Below are 23,779 nucleotides of genomic sequence, written 5' to 3' on the forward strand. Positions count from 1 at the left end.
TTTTCCTGTTGTGAGAAAAAAGCGTATAGAGAACAGACAGAAAAAGGAAGGATGGGGAGGAAGGTAAAGGTGCACAAAATGTAAAATTGAGAAACAGTGATAAAGAAGACTTGAAAAGGGAACATTTGAATTAGAAATGCAAAGGATGACTGAAGTGTAGACGGAGACAGATATGTGTAATGTATTAGTGTCACCTGATCCTGCTGCCCCCTCGGCCCCTTCCTCCGTCACCTCCAGGTAAGCCTTCTGCACAGCCTTCCCGATAAACAGATCCTGTCCATCTGCAGACAAACAGAACATATAAATTAAGAAGATTACAGAATATGAAAAAAAAAATCTGAATATGCAAAGCTAGTTATTTCCATTTATTTATGAGCTGGTCTAAACAGGGATGCAGAGCAGTGTATAAAACACATACAGCTCATTCACAGATTATAGTTTTAAGGGCTTATTTAACATTGAAATAAAAACATTTATGAATTGAACATGAAAGAAAATTGTAAAATAAAATAATAATTTACATGAAAAACATGTAAAATAATAATATTGAACATAAAATTTTTATAAAATTAAATAATGGTACTGATTCTGACAAATTTGATAATTGAAAAATGAATCAAATAAAACCATCCCCAACAGAGAAAACAAGAAAATTTCAGCTGAATAAAAATATGCTGTAAGCATATATGATAATCACAATTAGGCTTAATAATAATTATTTGTATTTTTATAGCATATGTAAATAGATAAATAAAACGTTTTTGCTACTGAAAATGTTGGTGATGCTTGTATGACCAAAGTCGGCGCCACATAGCTGGGTGGTTGCCAGAGCAAAACAAGTGCGTTACGTCCAGTCCTTGAGCTGTCAATCACATTTTGATCATCTGCGTACATGTGCAGAATAACAGAGCGTTCTCATAGGTCAGGGGGTTTGTTTTATCGATTACCTTTCACCTCGGCAGTCATGGCTGACAGATCGGCATCTTTGGAGAAGATGTTCTTGATGCCCAGCTGCTGCAGTGTGTCTCTCAGATCGATCTTTTGTTCCACCTTGAATCTAAAAAATTATCAGGTCAGCGTGAACTTTGTCCAAAAACAACAAGTACACAGGTTTTACATGAATGGTAAAACACAACACCGTGTGCCTCACCTGGGCAGGTAGACCTCCACCTTCTGCCTCTTGACGTTGTTGGCCCACTCCTCCAGCAGCTGGGCTTTGATGATGGGCTCCAGGGTGGCCAGAGGAACCTCCTGACGGGGCAGAACGATCATCATGCTCATGTCTTCTCCTTCATAGAGCATCTCCAGGACCTGGTATGCTCCACCCGCCTCTGTGGTGCCATCGCTGAACTCTCCTGATGATGGAGAACATGGCGAGGTTAGTGATTATTAAATCTACTGAATGTTTGACATGATGGAGAGAATTTCAGTAGGATGAAGCCATGTTACTTTAGTATGATTGAGATACTATAACAGCTTTCATTAATATTTTTAATTTTAGTTAAAGTTTGTGTCATTTTTAAATGTTGGTCGTGGAAGAGCATTCTTATCAACTAATTACGGCATTTAGCGGGATGTTTTAAAGTTCTGCACTGAGCCATTTCCTCTGAACATTAATTTCAGAGAGGTTAGCAATAGCAGGCGAGCTTTGAAAGCATGAGATCCCGCCCTCCCTTCATAGCGTCTCCAAAGTCACGCCTCCTTCAAAACACATGAACACAACTCACACAGCTGCGTCTGCAAAGCGTCACGAGAGACGGCGCAAAATTACCTCATGTCTCAAAGCATATAAGTCAAGTCAAGTCACCTTTATTTATATAGCGCTTTTTACAATACAGATTGTATCAAAGCAGCTTCACAGTGATAACATGAAAATAATATAACAGAGTTTGTTTCTAAAAGAAAATTGAGTCAACGTCCACCTTAAGTAAGGCAGATCAATAATATTATTGAATATTAAATGTCCCCAACTAAGCAAGCCAAAAGCCAAGGCAACAGTGGCAAGGAACCAAAACTCCATCAGGTGACAGAATGGAGAAAAAAACCTTGGGAGAAACCAGACTCAGTCGGAGGGCCAGTTCTCCTCTGGCCAACGAAGGAACAGTGCATGATTTATGATTCGGGCAGCATTACAAGTCAGATTGGATCGGAACATTTAGAATATTTATCCATTTCCATCTTTTGGAAGTCCAAGTAATCACGCCGGTGTTGAGACGAGTTGTTGAGGATCAGTGCCGTCCACCATAGAGGGTCCATATCGCCGGTGTTGAGTCGTCTCTTCACAGGCTTTGTGATTGGCGTATCTGAAGTCTCTGTGAAAGGCTGGATACAAATTGGAGCTGACGAACGCCGTTTTTCTCGGGACTCGCGTCCCGAGATAACAGCAGAAAAGCAAAAAGGGAAAATAATTAGCGTAGCTGCTGTTCATAATGATTTCCATAACACGGGCGTAAATGATAAAAACATGAAGACAGTGATTCTTGCGTCCCAGAGTCACCCCCCTCCGTCCCCCACTCAACTCAGCCCTGCTTACTGACCTCTACATCCCTCCTGCTGCTGAGACCCAACCACAATCTCACAATCTCTCCGCAACCCAACCATACGCGCCGACCCGTTTGACTAAGGCTGTCGAGCCCCACTGTCATCGTTAATGCAGGTTCAGTGGCAACGGTTCCGTATGGCATACCAACTACCGCAAAACACAATATCTACCTAACCACCCGTCATTCACGCAATATACACAGGAACGTAATGACTGTAAATACTATGCAACTTATACAAATAACCTACAGACTCTTCAAGTTTTATAATATTAAATGCATTTGATCTGATTCAGCAGTGGTATAAAAGGTAAGCATTATGTAAATGCTTGGCTAAAGAGATGCGTCTTTAATCTAGTTTTAAACTGGGACAGCGAGTCAGAGCTTCGAACAATATCAGGAAGGCTATTCCAGAGTTTTGGAGCTAAATGCGAGAACGCCCTCCCTCCTTTAGTGGACTTAGATATCCTAGGAATGACCAGAAGCCTCGAATTTAGTGATCTTAAAGAACGTGATGGATTGTAGGGCGATAGAAGGTCCATTAAATACACAGGAGCTAAACCATTTAGGGCTTTATAGGTCAGTAATAGTACTTTGTAATTGATACGGAACTTGATAGGTAACCAGTGTAGAGATGATAAAATTGGTGTTATATGATCATATTTTCTTGACCTAGTAAGAACTCTAGCAGCTGCATTTTGCACTAACTGTAGCTTGTTTATTGAGGATGCAGGACAGCCAGCTAATATAGCATTACAATAATCTAGTCTCGAGGTCATGAATGCATGAACTAACTTTTCTGCATCAGAAACAGATAGCATGTTACGTAGCTTTGTAATGTTTCTAAGGTGGAAAAAGGCTGTTCTTGTAACATATGAAATATGATTTTCGAAAGACAAGTTGCGGTCTAGTATAACACCCAGGTCTTTTACTGTAGTGGATAAAGTAACTGGACATCCTTCTATATTAAAGTTGTATTGTAAGTGAGTTTGTGGGTAGTTTTTTGGACCAATAAGTAATACCTCCGTTTTATCTGAATTTAGTAGCAGGAAATTACGCGTCATCCAGCATTTTATATCTTTGAGACACTCTGTCAAATTTGATAAGTTAGTGTTTTCATCTGGCCGTGATGAAATATATAATTGAGTGTCATCAGCATAACAGTGGAAAACACTGTATAACATTACAATGATAATGAATGTGAATAATTTAGAGAGCTCTTACTTTTACCACCTGACTACTTCAAATTCATTTCGGCGTTGATATGGATGACATAGAAACGCATAAATCCGAGTCTGAGGATGTTAACAGCTCCAGGTAGAACGTCACGGGTTGCCTTCTCTTAATTATGGTAGATCCGATAGGGAACTATGTGAACGCAGCATAAGCTTGTTGTTTTGGTTCAGGAGGCACTGTAAAGATGGCGCTCGGTGACGGTCTTTCTACAACTCTACATAACCTCATGACGTGTGATGTCCGTGTGAGTAGGGTGCACGGAGGTATGCAAATACATACATTGACTGCAAACAAAAGCAGCCACAAAATAGGCCAATGCAATTTTCTCCGTCGGGAGGCTGTATTCTCCACTGAATTTGTACGTCTAGGGGGTGTTGGAATACATACGGGGTGGAAATCAACCCATGGGAGAAAAAAAAATTAACCTGTGGCAACAACTTAAAAGTAGCTCAATTCAAGGGGAAAACCACGAATTTGGCAACACTGATTGACAGGCAGGTAGGACATCCTATCATTGTATTCGGACCGCGTGCAATGATTGGACGAATATTTTTTGGTCTTGAGACTTCCACAGACAATATAGGTACATCTTTAGACATTTAGATCACTTTTATTATTGATTGCTATCAAGATGCAAAAAGTGTTTCAACCAGTATAACAAAAAGTGTTTATGAAAAAGTTTACCTACCCTGAGTGAGATTATAACAGTGACTTGACCAGGACTAAGCAACAACCAGTGTTGGGAGTAACGCGTTACAAAAGTAATGCATTACAGTAACATATTACGTTTTGCTGTAACGCAGTAGTGTAAGGCATTACTAATCAATTATCAGTAATATTTTACTCGGTACATGTTCGGTAGGCCTAAGGCTTGCGTTACAACAGACTTTTAGTTTTAATTGTAAAACAAACAAACAAACAAAAAAAAACAGCAAGACCGCCAGACATTAACGAATGAAAGATGCAAGTAGGCTGAATTACCTGTTCGTGGTCAGTCAATAGCCGCGTGTGGTGTCCAAGTCTGTAATTAAAGACTAAATGGCAGCGTCTGATATATTTGTATAGCGATTCATTTTTTACAGGAGTGCCGTGAGGTATGATTTCGGCCTCTGTGCTCACGCTGGCCAGTGGAAAAGCGCCTAATGGTGAAGATGGGATTGAGAAGACTACATTCGCGAGTTGGACGTATGCGCATAGGCTATTCGTTCTGTGTTTTCTTTCTAAACAGTTAGGCTATGTTTATGTGGTATTTTTCATGTTTTCATCACGCAATCATGTTTTTGATGCCGTGGTGACGCGTTCATAAGGGCGGCGGCGCTGCCGATAAAGCACCTAAAAGCTGCCACAAAGAACCGGCAAAAACAATGATTATGAATATGTCAAATATAGCAAGGAGACATGTTGATTGTTTATTAATAAAGTCAAGATGAAGTTGACGATGCTGACTCGCGATCTTCGCAGTAGGCTAGTGAATGCACCAGAGAGAAATGCACATTTCATTTCATAAGCAGAGAGCAGTCTGTTTTCTTTCGTTTTGAATTGTTCTGTTTACAAGTAGACATTTCAATATAGATATATTTTTCAGGTCCGTACACTTAATACAAAACGAAATTCACTTTAAAGAAAGGCTTTGTGTCTTTAAGGTGTCTGTGAAAGTTTTAAAGCAGTCTTTTAGTGCCGCTTTAAAGCGGTCGCGTCTGTAACGGAGAACTGTCACGTCTGTAACATTGTTTTTTCCTCATAAATGCGAACACGAAAAATAAAATACAATGGATATTTTATGTTCTGTGGAGAGCCAACCCTTCTTCATTAGATTTGCGCAGTGTAATTCACAGAATTACAACAACAAAAAATCGTTGCCTCCTAAAAGTTAAAGATTTTTTTTTGTCACACATGACTGTCGATTTCCCTAATATTAAATATATAAAACGCATGTGTAGACTGATATTTTTCTAATGTCTGGACTCCTTTCTGGACTCCTTTCTAAACAGACGTTTCAATATTTTGGTATTAATGCATTTTCTGAGAATTTATATAATTATATAAGTTATGACTGCAAGTCTGCAAATGTCATGTCCATAACGCTGGAATTCCCAAATTTTAAATAATTTATCCTCAACTAGTTTTGTGGTGTAGGTCTACATATTTGATAATGTTAAGTTAACTTCAAATAATACTAATAGTAATTTAAAGATGTGGTAGCATTGGATCTGGACGGTACGGATAATGGTGCGTTCACACCGGACGCGAATAGCAACAACCAGTATATTGAAATGTCTACTATATTGAAATGTCTACTTGTAAACAGAACAATTCAAAACGAAAGAAAACAGACTGCTCCCTGCTTATGAAATGAAATGTGCATTTCTCTCTGGTGCATTCACTAGCCTACTGCGAAGATCGCGAGTCAGCATCGTCAACTTCATCTTGACTTTATTAATAAACCATCAACATGTGTCCTTGCTATATTTGACATATTCATAATCATTGCTTTTGCCGGTTCTTTGTGACAGCTTTTAGGTGCTTTATCGGCAGCGCCGCCGCCCTTATGAACGCGTCACCACGGCATCAAAAACATGATTGCGTGATGAAAACATGAAAAATACCACATAAACATAGCCTAAGTGTTTAGAAAGAAAACACAGAACGAATAGCCTAATGCGCATACGTCCAACTCGCGAATGTAGTCTTCTTCATCCCATCTTCACCATTAGCCGCTTTTCCTCTGGCCAGCGTGAGCACAGAGGCCGAAATCATACCTCACGGCACTCCTGTAAAAAATAAATCGCTATACAAATATATCAGACTCTGCCATTTAGTCTTTAATTACAGACTTGGACACCACACGTGGCTATTGACTGACCACGAACAGGTAATTTAGCCTACTTGCATCTTTCATTCGTTAATGTCTGGCGGTCTTGCTGTTTTTTTTTTGTTTGTTTGTTTGTTTGTTTTACAATTATAACTAAAAGTCTGTTGTAACGCAAGCCTTACCGAACATGAACATGTACCGAGTAAAATATTACTGATAATTGATTAGTAATGCCTTACACTACTGCGTTACAGCAAAACGTAATATGTTACTGTAATGCATTACTTTTGTAACGCGTTACTCCCAACACTGAAGAGTAATTACCATTACATCAATGCTGCACGCAGATTTAACGTTAACGCTAATTTAAACTGTCTGTAAACAAACTCAGACTTTTGAAATAACGTTACCCATGCAAGTAAGTAACACTAAACTCCGAGTTACGTCGGATGATGACGAATGGGGTTTCGCTTAGAAAGCCTATCAACTTCGAGTATTACAAAACGAGCCAATGGCAAAGAAATGCAATGGGTCTGCGGAATTTGCATGGCGTAACTCCGCCCCACCTCGTGGGTATAAAAGGAGGAAGCCGGCAACATGCAGATATGTTTTCGCTTCGGAGCCAAGTTTATTCTTCTCTCTACAAGCCATCTCTGAATTGTCAGCTTTAAAAAAAGAGTACCTCGAGTGTTGGTGTGACGGCGATCTCCGGCGAGCGCGTGCTTCATGCTTATCTCTGCAGTGGTTTGTCAGACAGTGCGTGTCTCCCCGTGTGCTTCAAAACTTGAGTTTTCTCTCACAAAAAGAGCTCGCACGCGGCACGTCTTTTTAAAGACGGCTCGCCCGTGCATTTAAAAAAAAGTGAGAGTCCTCTCATCCACCCCCCGATCTTCGGTTGGTGGCCAGGGTGACCTGAGGGTTACGGTCGTGAAAAAGGCGCCGACTATGTGTCCGCGACCCCAGCCCCCCTCTTCAATGACGGTGCCCGCTAGTGAACAGGTGATTCCCACGGGTCTACCCTCTGGTGGCCCATGTGTTTCATTTGAAGCTACAGAGGATGATACTATGTTTGTAGCAGCTTCACAAGGTGGGTTTGATTTTCCTGGAAGTGACGACTCGTCACAGCTGCCACCTTCTGGTGCATACGGCTGTGCCTGAGTCTGATCCGGAGATGACGGCCATGCTTTCCCGGGCCGATTGGTTTTTGGGTAAGGCCGCCGACCCTCGTCCACGGCAAACCCCAATACCTTTCTTTCCGGACGTGCATGATGAGATCTCGAAGTCCTAGAAGACCCCCTTGTCTTCTCGGGACCGCTCGCTGATCTCATCCGTCTTTCCTCCCCTCGATGGGGCCGCTGCCCATGGGTACACTGGGGTCCCCCTGGCTGAACGCTCTGTTGCGATGCTATCTGTCCTCAGAGTGCTTCTTCTCGGCTCAATCCTAAGCACCCGCCCGTGGCCTGTAGTTTTTCGTCTACGCTTGTGGCGAAATCCTATAGCGCCACGGGAATGGCAGCCGCCTCACTGCATGCCATGGTCATTCAAGTCAAGTCAAGTCAAGTCATCCTCATTTATATAGTGCTTTTAACAATGTAGATTGTTTCAAAGCAGCTTTACAGAGATAAACATATATTTTAAGGTAACAGAGATTGGTTTGGTTTGAAAAATGTTTTTTCCAGCTAAAGTTAGTTTTGATTGATTCACTTCCGTATAAATGATCATTTGTTATTAAATTAGGGGCCGCTAAGACGACACCGTTCTCTCTAAACAGACTTTAAACGCGAACCTGTGATAGACGCTGATGGCGTTCACATGCGCATTAAGAATTGATTCTATAGTTATGTGCGTTTTTTTTTTTTTTTTCAAATATGTTTATTGTCCTTTTCTCATTTTTTTAAACCACAGAACAAGTACACGCTTAAACCCTTTACATGTACATCTTCAAATTTACACTTCTTAAAGAAATGAAAAAAAAAAAATAATAATAATAATAATAATTAAAAAAATAATAAAAAAATTAAAAATAATAATAATAATAAAAAATAAAAAAATAAAACAGTACACTAAGTTGCTAGACAGTGTTTACAAAGTCTTAATCTGTAAGTTTTATCTGTAAGGTCTACATTCCTAGTTCACATGATATTTATGTATGGCTCCCACAGCTGATCAAAGTCTTTCCTCTTACATTTAACAATGTAAGTTAGCCTTTCCAGTCCGATACAGTTTGATATCTCCTTTATCCACATTTTCATGGACGGAGCATCCATACTCTTCCAGCATAATGCAATAGCTCTTCTGGCTTGAAGCAGACCAAAGTCTATAAGTTGAATCTGTCTTGATGTTTGTATAAAGTCCATCGGATACATTCCAAGAATACAAAGTTTTACATTCAGAGGAATTTTTATGTTAAACATGTTTGATATACATTTTAAAACCTCCTTCCAGAAGTTTTGAATTTTTGGACATTCCCAGAGGCAATGATATAATGTACCTTTATTATCCAAGCATTTAGAACACACATCTGGAATATTACCGGACATTTGATGAAGTTTGACAGGTGTTATATAGGTTCTCATTAACCATTTATATTGCAGTAATTTAAACCTTGTATTTATTGTTTGTGTTTGTGCTTTAAGACATGCATATTTCCAGTCTGCCTCATCTATATCTTCCTGTATATCCATTTTCCAGGCATGTAATTTGTCCAATGTTGATTCAGTACTGTGTTTGACCATTAAATTATAGTACACAGATACGTGACCCTTGCCTTCTAAATTTCCAATAGTTATTTCTTCTAATTTTGATAGAGATGGCATACAGATTATCCGTTCTTCTTTTGATAACATGTAACTTTTCAACTGCAAATACTTAAAAAAATGCTTTTTGGGGATTGTATATTTCTGGCACAGCTGATCAAATGAAAGTAAAACACCATCTTCATATAGATCCATAATTTTCTGAATGCCTCTTACATTCCATAACTTAAATCCTCCATCTTTATTACCAGGTATAAATTGTTCATTACCCCAAATAGGAGTAAATTGGGATAATCTCGGCATATCACCAATATGCTTATGTGCAGCGTGCCAGACTGAAACAGTATATTTGAGGAAAGGATTTTTTGTTTTCTTCTTCAATGACTTAATATCTGAGGAGTATAGATACATTTTTAATGGTATATCTGGGATGGACTCTTGTTCAATGCCTACCCAAGCTGGAGGCACTGTTATAGAGAAATAGTTTAATGCTGAAGTCAGCTGGGCAGCCATATAGTACCATCTAAAATTTGGAAGTTGAAGCCCTCCCCTTTCATAGGGCAGGTGTAATAGCTTAAGGCGAAGTCTAGCTTTTCTATCATTCCAAATAAATTGAGCAATTAGTTTGTTTAGTTTATCATAAAACATGTTTGACAATGGCAATGGGAGTGTTTGAAAAAAGTATAAGAATTTGGGTAGAATAGACATTTTAATTATGTTAATTCGTCCGATCATGGATATTGGTAAATTTGACAATTTTTTCAATGCTTCTGTGGTTCTTTCCACCAGGGGATCGTAATTTTTTGAGAGGATGTTACTAAGGTCGGGAGTAATTTCAACACCTAAATACCTAAATCCTTCCGTAGTGGTCATAAAGGGGGTATTTATTATGGGTCTATGTCTTTCTTCCTTATTAAGAAATAATAATACTGATTTAGAGTTGTTAATTTTATATCCAGAAAAATCTCCAAAGTTTTCGATTAATCTCGTCAAATTGAAAATACTACTTTTCACATTAGTGAGAAAAAATATAATATCATCTGCAAATAAAGAGATACGATGATCCCTCTCCCCAATTTTAATGCCTGATATTCCTATATGTGCTCTCACTGCCATAGCTAGGGGTTCGATTGCCAACACGAACAACAACGGGGACAAAGGGCACCCCTGACGGGTGGATCGCTGTAGATTGAATGATCTTGAAATGGTGTTATTAGTTAGTATCTCAACAGCTGGGTCCGTATATAACAGCCGAATCCATTTCAGAAAAGTTTCACCTAATCCAAATCTTGGAAGAACATCAAAGAGATAGTCCCATTCTATTCTGTCGAATGCTTGGCATGCATCTACTGATAACATTGCGGTGTCTTTTTCATTATGTCTCTCATATAGTACATTCAAGACCCTTCTGATATTATGATAACCTTGTCTTTTTTGTACAAAACCTTGTTGATCGTCAATAATTAATTGGGGAAGATATTGGTCTAATTTTCTAGCAAGTGCTTTACAAAGTATTTTTGTATCACATCCCATTAAACTAATTGGTCTGTATGATGAGCATTCAGTTGGGGGTTTATTTGGTTTTAATATTATAGTTATTATAGCTAATCTTAATGAATCTGGGAGCCTTCCAGTAATAAATGATTCCTCATACATGTCAAGTAAGGGTCTTATAAGCTGCCTTTTAAATATTTTGTAGAATTCTATTGGAATCCCATCTGGCCCTGGCGCTTTACCACTGTTAATATCCCCTATAGCTTCACTAAGATCTTGTATAGTTAATGGACTATCTAGTGTTGTTTTCTCATCTTCTGATATAGTCTCAAATTGCAGCTGATCAAGAAACGATTTCTGAACTGTTTTATTATTTGCTTTATATTCTGATTTGTATAACTGCTGATAAAAGTCTCTAAAATGATTATTTATCTCTATTGAGTCCATAGTTAAATGACCAGATTTCAGCTTTATAGAGTTAATTGTTCTTTCAGATTGCATTTTCTTTATCCTCCAAGCCAATAGCTTACCTGCTTTTTCCCCCTGATCATAGTATGTTTGCCTAGTCCACATTAAGCTTTTAGCCACTTTATCGGTTGTTAATTTATCATAGTTAGCTCTCATAACAGGCAGGTTATGTAATTTTTCAGGATTATTATCAATACTTATTTCAATTTCAGCTTTTTTAATTTGATCCTCTAGTTTTTGTAATTCCTGATTATTTCGTTTGGCTTAAGCACTTGTATAACTAATAATTTCTCCTCTTATGTAAGCCTTAAACGCTTCCCATCTAATACTTGCCGTAGTTTCATTCGTATTTAGTTCAAAATATTTATCAATACAATTCTCCACAAATTTAATAAACGCTGGGTCTTGTAACAAATAAGTTTGCAACCTCCATCTAGAACACTGCTGAAATCCACCCAAATGTATCTCCATAGATACTGCAGCATGATCACTAATTACTATACTGTTATACCAGCATTTTTTTACATTAGACAGTAGTTCCATTGAGATTATAAAATAATCTATGCGCGAGTGTGTTTTATAGGAACTTGAGTAGCAGGAATATTCTCTTCTATTCGGGTTTAGCATTCTCCAAACTTCGATTAATCTTAGATCCTTCATATAATCAATTATTGTTTTTCTAGTTTGTATGTGAGTTGTATCAATTTGAGTGGATCTGTCCAAAACAGGGTCGAGGGTACAGTTAAAATCTCCGGCGATAATATTAAATCCCTCCAAAGCAGATACAGTTAAAAATAATTTCTCAAAAAATAATGGGCTGTCATCATTTGGACCGTAAATATTAATAAGATTTAGCTTTTGTGTCAAAATATTCCCCTGAACAATAATATATCTTCCTGAATGGTCCTGTATAGTTTTTGTAACTTGAAATGGCAATGATCTATGAATGAGGATAACTACACCCCTTGCATGGCTATTAAAAGTTGCGTGAAACACTTGGCCTGGCCATCTTTTATTTAAGTCGTGTATATCTGTTGCAACCAAGTGTGATTCTTGTAGAAAGACTATTTTAGATTTGAGATATTTTACCCTATTCAATATTTGCTTCAGTTTGGCCAATTTTCTCATTCCACGGACATTCCAACTTGTAATTTTAATGTCCAGATTGTTTGTTAGTTTTGTTTTCTCCATTAATTATCATAGCATATTTTGAAATATAAATGAGAGAAAAAAAAAGAAAAAAAAAAAAAAAAGAAAGAGAAAAAAAAAAAAAAATAGATCAATAAAAAGGGAAGCAAGTGTACACGCACCCCCCGCCCCCCGCCCCCCGCCCCCATGCACACACCCACACTCACACTTAGAACATCGAACTGTTCGAGTTTTAACCCCGGTACTTCCAACTGAAGTGCCCACCCCCCCTCCCCTTAAATGAGAATCTGAGGGACGCTGATCCACAATATTTGAGGAGCAACTAGCCAGCGTAGCTCAGCCCAACGTCCCAACAAAACAGTCCGTACCTGTCAACCATGCACATTCAATTTAATTATTAATCTCCCCTTTTAACTATAAGAATAGCCTATATAATTTGACCATTTCAAAACAATTCTTCTTTATCTAATATTCATAACATAAGAACTATATAGAACAAAGTTACCACAGTTGTATCCGACGCGTCGCGCTGAAAATGATTACAATAGGCATACTTCAAACTTCGCACACTCCAACTGAAGCATACTTCGAGTTATTTAAACTCACTCATACTGTACATCTCGATTGTCCGCCGTTATCCACAGCTGCTTAAACATGGTTACATGTTGGTTTAATACCGTATAGATCACCCAGCTGTGTAGTTATGTGCGTTTGAATATATGTGCGCAGGTTTGTAATTCCTTACAAACCATGCCTAAACAAACTACTTGTCTATAAATTTTGATGCAGAATTTTATTTTATCTTATCACTTTGGGTAGGTACGCGCACCGAAAAATTCCACAACACTTTATCTGTATAGGGTATAGGGATCCTCCATAGGGAGAGGCTAGTTGGCACTTCAGCACTGCATTGTCATCAAGCCAATTCTGCTGGTCCACCTGACCCAGATGCTCATGGACCTGCACGAGGGACGGGACTGACCTAGGGCTCTTCACTGAGCTGCGCGCCGCCACTGACCTTGCTCTCCGAGCGACGAAAGTGGCCGTACGCTCCCTGGGTCAGGTAATGCTCACCATTCTGTGGCTGAACCTGTCTGATGTGCTGGATATCGCACGGACCCGTCTGCCCGACATTCCCATATCCCAGGTCGGCCTCTTCGGCGGTGCGGTTGAGAGCTTGCCCAACAGCTCTCAGCCGCCCATGAGCAGACTGACATTGATTCTGTCCCGACGGCCCCGCCGTCCGCTCAGATCCCTCGGTCTGCCCACCGCCGAAGGTGCCCTCCCGCGGCTCCCACCCCGCCCGTTCACCCGGGCCGGCTCTGGGGGCCGCGGGGGGACACCACAGCCCTCTCTAGCCCCGCCCTCCGCTACACGCCGGGTTAAGCGGCGCTCTTGAGACGGGCTCCTCGGGGATGGAGCAGACTGAGGTTGACTCTGTCCCGACGGCCCCGCCGTCCGCTCAGATCCCTCGGTCTGCCCACCGCCGAGGGCGCCCCCCCCCCCGTGGCTCCCACCCCGCCCGTTCACCCGGGCCGGCTCTGGAGGCCGCGGTCGGACGCCACAGTCCTCTCCAGCCCCACCCCCCGCTACACGCCGGGTTAAGCTGCGCTCTTGAGATGGGCTCCTCAGAGATAGGACTCAGTTCTTTCCAGGAGTTGGTAGCAGGACCACTCCTTTCCCCGGTGGAGGGCCAGGGAAGAATCCTTATTCTCCAAAGAACTGACTCTCCCGTCTCTGAGCACACAGAGTTCTCGGACGACACAGAGTGCCGCCCACAAGCCGTGCTCTCCTCGTCCCCCTCTGTCCCAGATGTGGTTGACACGGCGTGCCGTCCACGGACCGCTTCGCCCCTGTCCCCCTCTGTCGCCAGACCCCTGGCAGAGCAGGCCCCCGCGGGACGACCAGCCTGGTCCTCCCCTGGCCCCCTCTGCCAGGGCGCGGTTGCTAACTGTGCCCCCACATCGGGCCGCTATGCCGTCCACGTCTGGGCCAGTTACTCCGCTTCGCTGCCCCTCCGGGGGGACGCCTTTGGTTCGCATGATCCCGCTGGTTCAGTTCCTGGGAGCCTGGTTAGAGCTTCCCCGTCTGTCCCGCTGGATCGCGCGGACCGTCAGGTTCGGCTATGCGATTCAGTTCGCACGGTCTTCACCCCGCTTCAGGGGAGTCCGCTCCACTTTGGTCGGTGGCAATGCCCCCATCATGAGAGCAGAGATTGCCAGCCTGCTGGCGAAGGGTGCAATCGAGACTGTCCCTCCAGCCGAGATGAGGTCCGGCTTCTACAGCCCCTACTTCATTGTCCCCAAGAAAACCGGTGGGTTACGGCCAATCCTGGACTTGCGCGTGCTGAACCGCTCCCTTCACAGGATGCCGTTCAAGATGCTCACCGCCAATACGGCACGCTCCGAGTACCAGTTACTCCGACCGGCCGTCAGTTCTTCACCCCGTGGTCGAACCTCAGTTTTCTCAGGGCGGGTGTCCCCCTGGAACGAGCTTCCAGGCATGTTGTTGTCTCAACAGATGCCTCCACCATGGACTGGGGCGCCAAGTGCAATGGACATGCTGCTGCAGGCTCCTGGACAGGACCCCAGCGGCTATGGCATGTCAATTTCCTCGAGATGTTGGCAGTACGCCTTGCCCTGCATCGGTTCCTGGCGTTGCTCAGGGGTCAACACGTACTAGTCCGTTCAGACAATACCGCCACTGTAGTGTACATCAACCGTCAAGGTGGTCTACGCTCCCGCCGTATGTCACAACTCGCTCGCCACCTCCTCCAATGGAGTCAGAAGCATCTGAGGTCGCTTCGAGCCATTTTCATTCCCGGAGCGCTGAACTGTTCAGCCGACGAGCTCTCACAGCTTCAGCCACTCCCTGGAGAATGGCGACTCCATCCCCAGTCGGTTCAGCTGATATGGGACCAGTTCGGGGACGGGGACCCAGTTTTATTCCCTGACCGAGGGCACGCTCGGCACGGAAGTGGAACCTTTCGTCAGCTGGTGCTCTTCTCACCGAGAAGCCCCCTGGAGATGCTCGATCAGCGTTGTGCTTTCCTTCCTTCAACAGGGGTTGGAGCGAAGGCTGTCTCCCTCCACCCTGAAGGTCTATGTTGCCGCCATTGCCGCACACCATGACCTCATCGAAGGTAAGTCGGTGGGGAAGCACGACCTGGTCATCAGGTTCCTGAAAGGAGCGAGGAGACTAAATCCACCTCGCCCTCCTCTCGTTCCCTCTTGGGACCTCTCAGTGGTTCTAACTGCCCTGAAGAGTGCCCTTAAATTCCTGTTTATGAAGACAGCGCTCCTGGTTGCACTGGCCTTCATCAAGAGGGTAGGGGACCTGCACGCATTCTCCGTTGACGAATCGTGCCTTGAATTCGGGCCAGCTTACTCTCACGTGATCCTGAGACCCCGGCCTGGATACGTGCCCAAGGTTCCTACCACTCCCTTCCGGGACCAGGTGGTGAACCTGCAAGTCCTGCCCCTGGAGGAGGCAGACCCAGCCTTGGCACTGCTCTGTCCATTACGCGCTCTCCGCGCTTATGTAGACAGAACGCAGTGTTTCAGGACCTCAGACCAGCTCTTTGTCTGTTATGGTGGGAGGCTGAGGGAAAAGGCTCTCTCCAAGCAAAGGTTGTCTCACTGGATAGTGGACGTCATTGCTTTGGCTTACCAGCAGCAAGGTCGACTGTGCCCCCTTGGTGTGACTGCCCACTCCACCCGGAGTGTGGCGTCCTCTTGGGCTCTAGCGCGCATGGCGCCTCGCTAACAGACATCTGCAGAGCTGCAGGCTGGGCGACACCTAACACATTCGCGAGATTCTATAATCTCCGAGTGGAGCCTGTGTCCTCTCATGTACTCGCTTCAACCAGCTAGTACCGGACCCGCTCAGGTGTCTTCGCTTGCTCGCCATTCCACTCCACGGACTGGATACGTGCGATATTCTCCTCAGGTGAGCTTCCCAAAAAGCCCTGAGCTCCTCCAGCACTCCTGACGTCGGCGCCAGTGTCTATTGCCTGCGCGCCGGCTAGGTGCCTCCGGTGTGCATGGTCCCTCCTCTGAGCGACCCCCACATGTGTATTTCCACTGTAAGCCTCTCTGAGCATGTGTCTTTCCCTGGGCAAGCCACCTTGCTACCCCTGGGGTTGAAATATTCCACCTGCGGCTGGACACCCCAGTGTTTTCCATATGCTTCCTTCGGGTCATATGTGTATTCTCTAAGTCCCCCCCCCCCCCCCCCCCCCTCCGGGTTGGCATTATTTGCATACTTCCCCTAAGCTTGGGATATGCTTCCCAGTGTACCTTGGTATTCCTGTGATAAATGGAGTCCTTCTTCCAGTCTTGACAGGGATCTCGATTTAGGCAGGGCACTAGAAGACAGCTGAGAAGGTGGCGTGATTAGACTGGTAACCCCATTCGTCATCATCCGACGTAACTCGGACTGACAACGAAAGGGAACGTCTATGGTTACGTATGTAACCCTCGTTCCCTGAGTAGGCTTGTCTGCCTGCCACTTTCTGCTGCACCGCGGGGATCGCCTGAGCTCAGTCTTGGCTCTTCAGCGAAGAAACATATCTGCATGTTGCCAGCTCCCTCCTTTTATACCCACGAGGTGGGGCGGATTTACGCCATGCAAATTACGCAGACCCATTGCATTTCTTTGCCATTGGCTGGTTTTGTAATACTTGAAGTTGATAGGCTTTCTAAGCGAAACCCCATTCGTCGTCATCCGACGTAACGTCTCCGTTCCCTACTCAGGGAACGAGGGTTACATACGTAACCATAGACGTTTCTGTTAGCAAAACAAAACAAAAGACACAGAGACTGAGTGAACTCAATCTCACCGTCTTTAACTCAATAAAACACCAAAAGGGCCGGTGTCTGTAACTGAGGAAAACAACGTTTTGTCTCTTTTTTATTTGCTTGTTTTCAAAAGATATTCTATCAAAGCTTGTGGCAACCATAGACTGTACAAAACAAGTCATCAGCATCAATTTGTATCCGTTTACAAACTATAATTTCAGATTATGCTGGCTCCATAATGTAAGATAAAATGTGGACTGCAGCATCTTTGAGGAGTAACTTAGCTTCTTTGAAAAACATTGAACTGTACCAGATTGACAAAGCAGTTACCTGTGAAATGTGCAAATGTGAACAGACGGTTTAGGTCGAACTAAATTGCTGTGGTATTTCAGAATAAATAAACATTAGCCACTGGTCTCTTATTAATGTTGTTGCCTGTGCAATGATGTAATTTCCTGACATCCATCGACTCAACAGCGTTTTCTCGACATGTTTCCGTGTTGTTTTGCAGTGTTCAGGGTGGGACTGAAGGCGGTGACTGAGTAGTTCTGACGTCACATTTTTACGGAAGTCACAACGGCTTGTGAAAAGGCACAGCTACTTTATGTAGGCTGTGTGCATTTGTCTGTGGATTGACTGTTTTGAAACTGATATGGAAGTTACATAGCCCCTAGACCTATGTTATCATGAAAAAACACAGGAAATTTCAGTTTTGACAATATGGGACCGAAAACAAATACAAAACAAATAATCAAAACTCATTCAAGCCTGTTCTTACCATAGTAGAAGTCTCCCTGCTGGTACATCATCAGGGTCTGAACTTCACTGCCATCATCCTTGGTGAAGGAGAAGGTTCTGGTGTTTTCTGGTCTGAACTGGTTCTTCCAGCTGCCCCTGAAGTACACAGCATTTACTAACATGATCATGGTGGAGCTGCTGAAGTCGTCGGTAGACACCAGGTTTTGGATTTTGCCTGCAACCACAACAAAAACTATGACGGAAAAAAAACGCTGCATGTCACAATCCTCTCTTTCTCAGAACAGGAAAGACGGCATGATCTCTTCAGTGGCATAAAATCATCTCTCTTCCAAAGCTCTGGGATTTGTGCTGGAATCTGACAGTCCTCCTGCAAAGGCTAAAGCTGACTGTGAGAAAATGGATCTGCCTGGAAATGGATTGGAACTGTTATTATTATGCAGAATATGACTGATCGGTCAGTATCTACTTTAATGTCCTCCTTCACTAAAGTCATAGTAATTCCGCTTAACGCCATCTGTTCATTTTGAAGAGAGTTTTACTTGAAAGTAAAATCATTCTAAATTGGATTATACGCTTTGTATTTATTCAGTGGTTAAATTACATATATTTCTATATAATATATTTGGGGAAATTAATACTTTTATACAGCAAGGATGAATAATTTTGATAAATTGGTCAAAAGTGACAGTAAAGACGTTTATAATGTTACAATGTTACATCAAGCTATTTTCAACATTGATAATAATAAGAAATGTTTCTTTAGCAGCAAATCACACGCAAATGATTTATGAAGGATCATGTGACACTGAAGACTGGAGTAATGATGCTGAAAATTCAGCTTTGACATCAGGAATAAATTACATTTTAAAATATATTCAAATAGAAAATAATTATTGCAATAATATTCAAAAATAGTACTGTTTTTGCAATTTATTTGATCAATTAACTGCAGTCTTGGTAAGCATAAGAGACTTATGATAGTAAAAATACTACCGGCTCCAAATGTTTGAATGCTAGTGTGTGCATATAACTATATTTAAGAATTTTGTGACTTCTAGTCCATGTCTCTTAGCTTTGAGGCCACCTGTATGGTTATGTATATACGTATAAATGGACAAACCTTTCAATACATCCCAAGATGACCCAAGATGTCAATACAGGAAATAAAACTATTTGCCAAGCCATTCATCAGGTCTTAGTAAATAACAAGGACACAGTTTTAAGAAATCTTCACAAATACAGCAGCACACAGACAGTTTGAATAATTTTTTTCCTCAGTGATGTAAGATAACTTACTCTCCGTGTGGTTCAGCACCCAAGAGTTGATGCGTTCAGCCACGGCTGCTGACTGGCTGAAGTCCACCGTCTCCAGCTCCGCTTTGAAGTACTTCTTCATGAGCTGCAGGAACTCCTCATTGAAGTGAACCCCCCTCTGCAGAAAGAGGGAGTTGGCCAGCCGGACCACATACTGCTCTTCGTCTGTGGACAGGGCCTGGGTCAAGTTACTCAGCAGAGAGAACTCCTCATCTGGAGCAGGTGAAGAGAACAAAAAAATGCTTTTGTATGATATGCTGCAATAGTAAGGTCCGGTATTAATAATCTCATTAAAAATTCTAAATCTCTTCAAACCTGTCAAGAACATGGTTTCATGTTCAACATATTTCACTCCAAAATAATAAAAAAAGTCAAATTCACATTACTGTAAAGCAAAATAATAAAAATTAAATAAATAATATACATTTTATTTAAATTTTGTTTAAATATATTATTTTTTATAATTTTCTTTCCTTTTTTAAAGCTATTCCAGCTTCTATGGTTATGTGTATGGCGAGAGCCAGGATTAGTTATTCAAAAATAAGTTGTTTTAAATTAAAAGATGTTTCAAATTAATTGTAAAGATTAAATTTGGATTTACTTGTTTAAAAACCTTTACAAAAGTTTCAACAGAATAAAACAAGTTTCTCAAAGGGCATTTCTCAAAGTATTACAGTCCAGCAAAATATGTTTAAAGGGGTCATCGGATGCAAAATTCACTTTTATATGGTGTTTGCATATAAATGTGTCTGCTGTGTGTGGACACAAGCACCATACAATGAAACAAAATCCATTCACTCCTTTTTTATTAATCCTCAAAAAGCCTAAACACTCTCAATAATCAAGCCGTTTGGATTTTCTAGGCAATATGATGTCATACTTTCCACCAAGGCAGCACTTTACATGTCTTGCGTCAACACGCCCCATAGAAGAGAGGGGTGGGGTGAGCAGTTTCTCATTATCATTTAAAGAGACTTGCACCGAAACGGGTCGCTGTGAGTGTGAACAGAGCTGTTTTTGATGAGGTAAAAAGGGTGTTGTTTTATGCAACCATTGAGGAATTTTAACCAAAATATGTTACAAACTTTACGCAAAGACCCTAAAGAATCATACCAATTTGTGGAAAATGGGCATACAATGTCCCCTTTAATGGACAGTGGATGACAAGTAGTTTTATTAATTATTACCTAAACTGTTTGTATATAACCTCTAAACTAAAATTTCAGACTGATCTTTTCAAACCAACATTCTAATAAATAAACAAATATTATTTAAATGTTTTTTTTAAGTCTTACATAAACAATTTGTATACAGATAAAGTTTGCTTTTACAATCAGATGGAAGATTGATCAGGCCTATATAAAATGTATAAATTTAAAAAGTTTTTAAACTTTCAGTCAGACTAATCTTTTCAAGCCAACTATCAAATTTCTCACTGTAATGCAAATATTCCTGTAATATATAATAAATAAATATTATTGAAATTTGAAAGTTCAAACCATTTGTTGTACTGCCTTTAATTGATATGCAGTGGTGGTAAGTAACGAAGTAAAAATACTTTGTTACTTTACTTAAGTATTTTTTTCGGGGATCTGTACTTTACTTGAGTATGTTTTATTTGCATCTACTTTTACTCTTACTCCACTACAATATTAAAGACAAAGTTTACTTTTTACTCCGTTACATTTCCCCATGCCCGCTCCAAGTATTTATTACACTGGCTTTCCAAACCAATGAAAAACTTGGTTTTATTTTGAAAAAAAGAACGCACGAGCTCTTTGCCAGCATACGCTCACATAGCAGTCAGTTCGCCATTGTGGAAGATGACCGCAGAAACAGGTGAAGGTGGAGCTCTGGCCAGCAATGACCCAGAGATTCCCGCTTACACTGTATCTTGCACATCTTCTGTTTGATGCAGCTAATGTTATGGAACATGTCTATTGCAGAGCTGCCAATTCTCACTCATTCAGTGTGAGACTCACGCAATTGACACTTTCCACACGCTCTCACAACACACATCCATTTTCTCACGCAGAGAAAAATAGCGAAGCAAAGAGGACATTGACACCGACAGACAGGACAGAGTGGGTTACTTTTGATATGAAATAAATTCTCAGCTCTCAGATTCTGTCAATTTATTACGAAATTGAAATTGAAACAATAAATACTGTTTTGGAGCTTTTGACGTGACCGATAGCTAGCGCCTGCTATATGGGGTGCCGTTAATCTCTTTACTACTCTAGTTAATTGTAAATAAACACAAATGAACAATAATAGGTAGCCTATGTTGAAAGATACAGTACAACCTACCGAAATGTATATACCTTATACATAATATCAATAAATCAGTGTTTTTCAACCGCAGAAAGAGGTCAATAAAACAGCTGGAGAACAATATGTCAGATAACGTTACATTTAGGCTACCTCAGAAAAAAAAAATTCATGACCATAGCATGTTAGTTTGCTAGAAAAATTAGTATTTTATAATATATTTAATATTAGTATAAATTAGTATTTTGGTAAATATGTGCACTATATATTTATTATATTTTTTACTTATATCATTAAAATATTATAAAGTTGTTATTATAATAAAAATCACATGTATTTTTAGCATGTAATAATACCAGCTGACAGGGCTCTCTGTAGCCTATGTTTACAGAATTAGGTGAGATTTTCTTAATTTAAAAATTAACATGCATCTACTGTACCAAATATTTATCAAAATGAATCAATATTGAATCAAGATCGGAATCAAACCACAATAAATGAATTGAAATTGTAAAATTTGTATCAAAGAATGGCCTACCAGTCATTGCACCATAATATGCTGTCACTAAACTTAATGAAATTGTTTAGAATTGATGCAAGGTGCTTCATTGTCTCTTATAATTGCAAATCTAACAAAATCTTAATTGCAGTATCTAATAATTTGTTCAATTAAAACATTGCATTTCACTCCCAAAACAATTGATCTGTTTAATTATTAATATTTACAGTTTGAATAATAACTTTTTACTTTCGGTACATAAGTACGTTTTAAATCGGATACTTTTGTACTTTTACTCAAGTGATGTTTGAATGGAGGACTTTCTACTTTTACTGGAGTCATTTTTTATTTAGGTATATATACTTTTACTCGAGTATAATTTTTGAGTACTTTTACCACCCCTGTTGATATGGAATCCCTGCTAAGATTTATGGGAATCAAACAATTTGTTTTTGGAAAATTAGCTTAATTGTAATGAAAATATCATATGACTATGAACGTTGATTCTATTTATGCAAAATATACATTTTCTTTTTTGATTTGTGGATAAATTGTCACTTGGCTGTGTTTTCGTGAGATTTTTGTTTGTATAAACATTTCAAGTCAAACTTAGAATGATACCTATACTTTTTAGTGCTTTGAATCAAATGTTGTAAAGTTATAATAAGTTTAGGTGCTGGTTGGTTTGGTGCAGAATTTGCTGAAATGCCTTTAAAGAAAATGTATAGGAAAGAGTTTGTGGTCACTGTTGCGCCCAATAGGGAAAAGACTTGAAAGTTGAAGATGAATGAGAACATGTAGCCTAGTATGTGTTATAGATTTTGTTAACTGTACCTTCTCTGAAATTACTGTAGCCCAAGGCCTGTCTGATCTCCTCTAAAGAAGAGCCACGGGCGCCCAGCTCCACCATGCCCAGAGCCAGAGCCACGCTCAGTGGGGAGAAGATGATGTTCTCCTCTCCCCCCATGATCTGGAGCTGGTGGTAGAGTCTGACCGAGAACTCTGCCGTCACATCCTCGGGAACGTCTGCCGCCTGGCAACCACACCCCCGTAGCAACATCAGCGGCAAGAGTCCGAGCAGCAACATGGTAAACGTGGGACGAGCTAATGAGAGACAGGAGAGAAAGAGTGAGTCAAAGTCAGAAGGACATGGTACTGGAAATTTAACCCCACGTGAATGAGAGGCATCTGTATAGTGTAAAAGAGACACATCATATTCGGCATATTCGAATGTACATTATGTAAAACTTCCAAAACTTAATGCGTTATAATATTGCATTACTTCCTAAAAAAAAGAAAATAATTATAATAATTAGTTACTTTATGGAAAGTAATGCATTGTGTTACTTTTTCTCACCTGAGCTGGGCTTGCTTTTTTTTTTGTTTTTGTTTTTTAATGCTTGTAATTCTGGATTGCAAGAGATTTGGATGCAGAAGAAAATTCCCTACTTTTAGTTCAGCAATAAAAACAAAGCAAAAAAAAAAAAAAAGGAAACAAAGTGACTAAACTAAACACTGAATTTTGCTTATTCACATGGTTGATTTGGATCATCGAATGTGAGCACCAAAGACGTTGGGTAATAAACTGAGATTAAATACATAAAGTATATGTGTATTATTAAATTAATTATTAAATTATTCCAGGTTTGTGTAATATTCTGAGTTTGCATCTCACTGTTTTT

The 23,779-nt window shown here is 40.9% G+C and overlaps 1 protein-coding gene across 6 annotated transcripts in view; it reads right to left on the reverse strand.

Moving 5' to 3' along the window:
- Positions 1-23,779, reverse strand: part of serpini1 (serpin peptidase inhibitor, clade I (neuroserpin), member 1) — a 43,632-nt gene that overhangs the window by 2,303 nt on the left and 17,550 nt on the right. For 4 of the 6 annotated variants that reach the window (XM_077193872.1, XM_077193870.1, XM_077193873.1 and 1 more), the window contains exons 2-7: positions 22,932-23,201; positions 19,310-19,540; positions 18,033-18,227; positions 1,151-1,355; positions 948-1,057; positions 195-281 (exon numbers count right to left, since the gene is read on the reverse strand). In XM_077193872.1, the coding sequence (XP_077049987.1) occupies positions 195-281; positions 948-1,057; positions 1,151-1,355; positions 18,033-18,227; positions 19,310-19,540; positions 22,932-23,184 (1,081 nt within the window). In that variant the 5' untranslated portion in view covers positions 23,185-23,201. Of the gene's footprint in view, positions 1-194; positions 282-947; positions 1,058-1,150; positions 1,356-18,032; positions 18,228-19,309; positions 19,541-22,931; positions 23,202-23,454; positions 23,525-23,779 lie in introns of those variants that run through there. The other 2 variants (XM_077193875.1, XM_077193876.1) reach the window with 2 other exon arrangements.

The sequence above is a fragment of the Siphateles boraxobius genome, unplaced genomic scaffold (genome assembly GCF_051911475.1).
Source record: "Siphateles boraxobius isolate OS27281-9 unplaced genomic scaffold, OSU_SipBor_1 31, whole genome shotgun sequence".
NCBI lineage: Eukaryota > Metazoa > Chordata > Actinopteri > Cypriniformes > Leuciscidae > Siphateles > Siphateles boraxobius.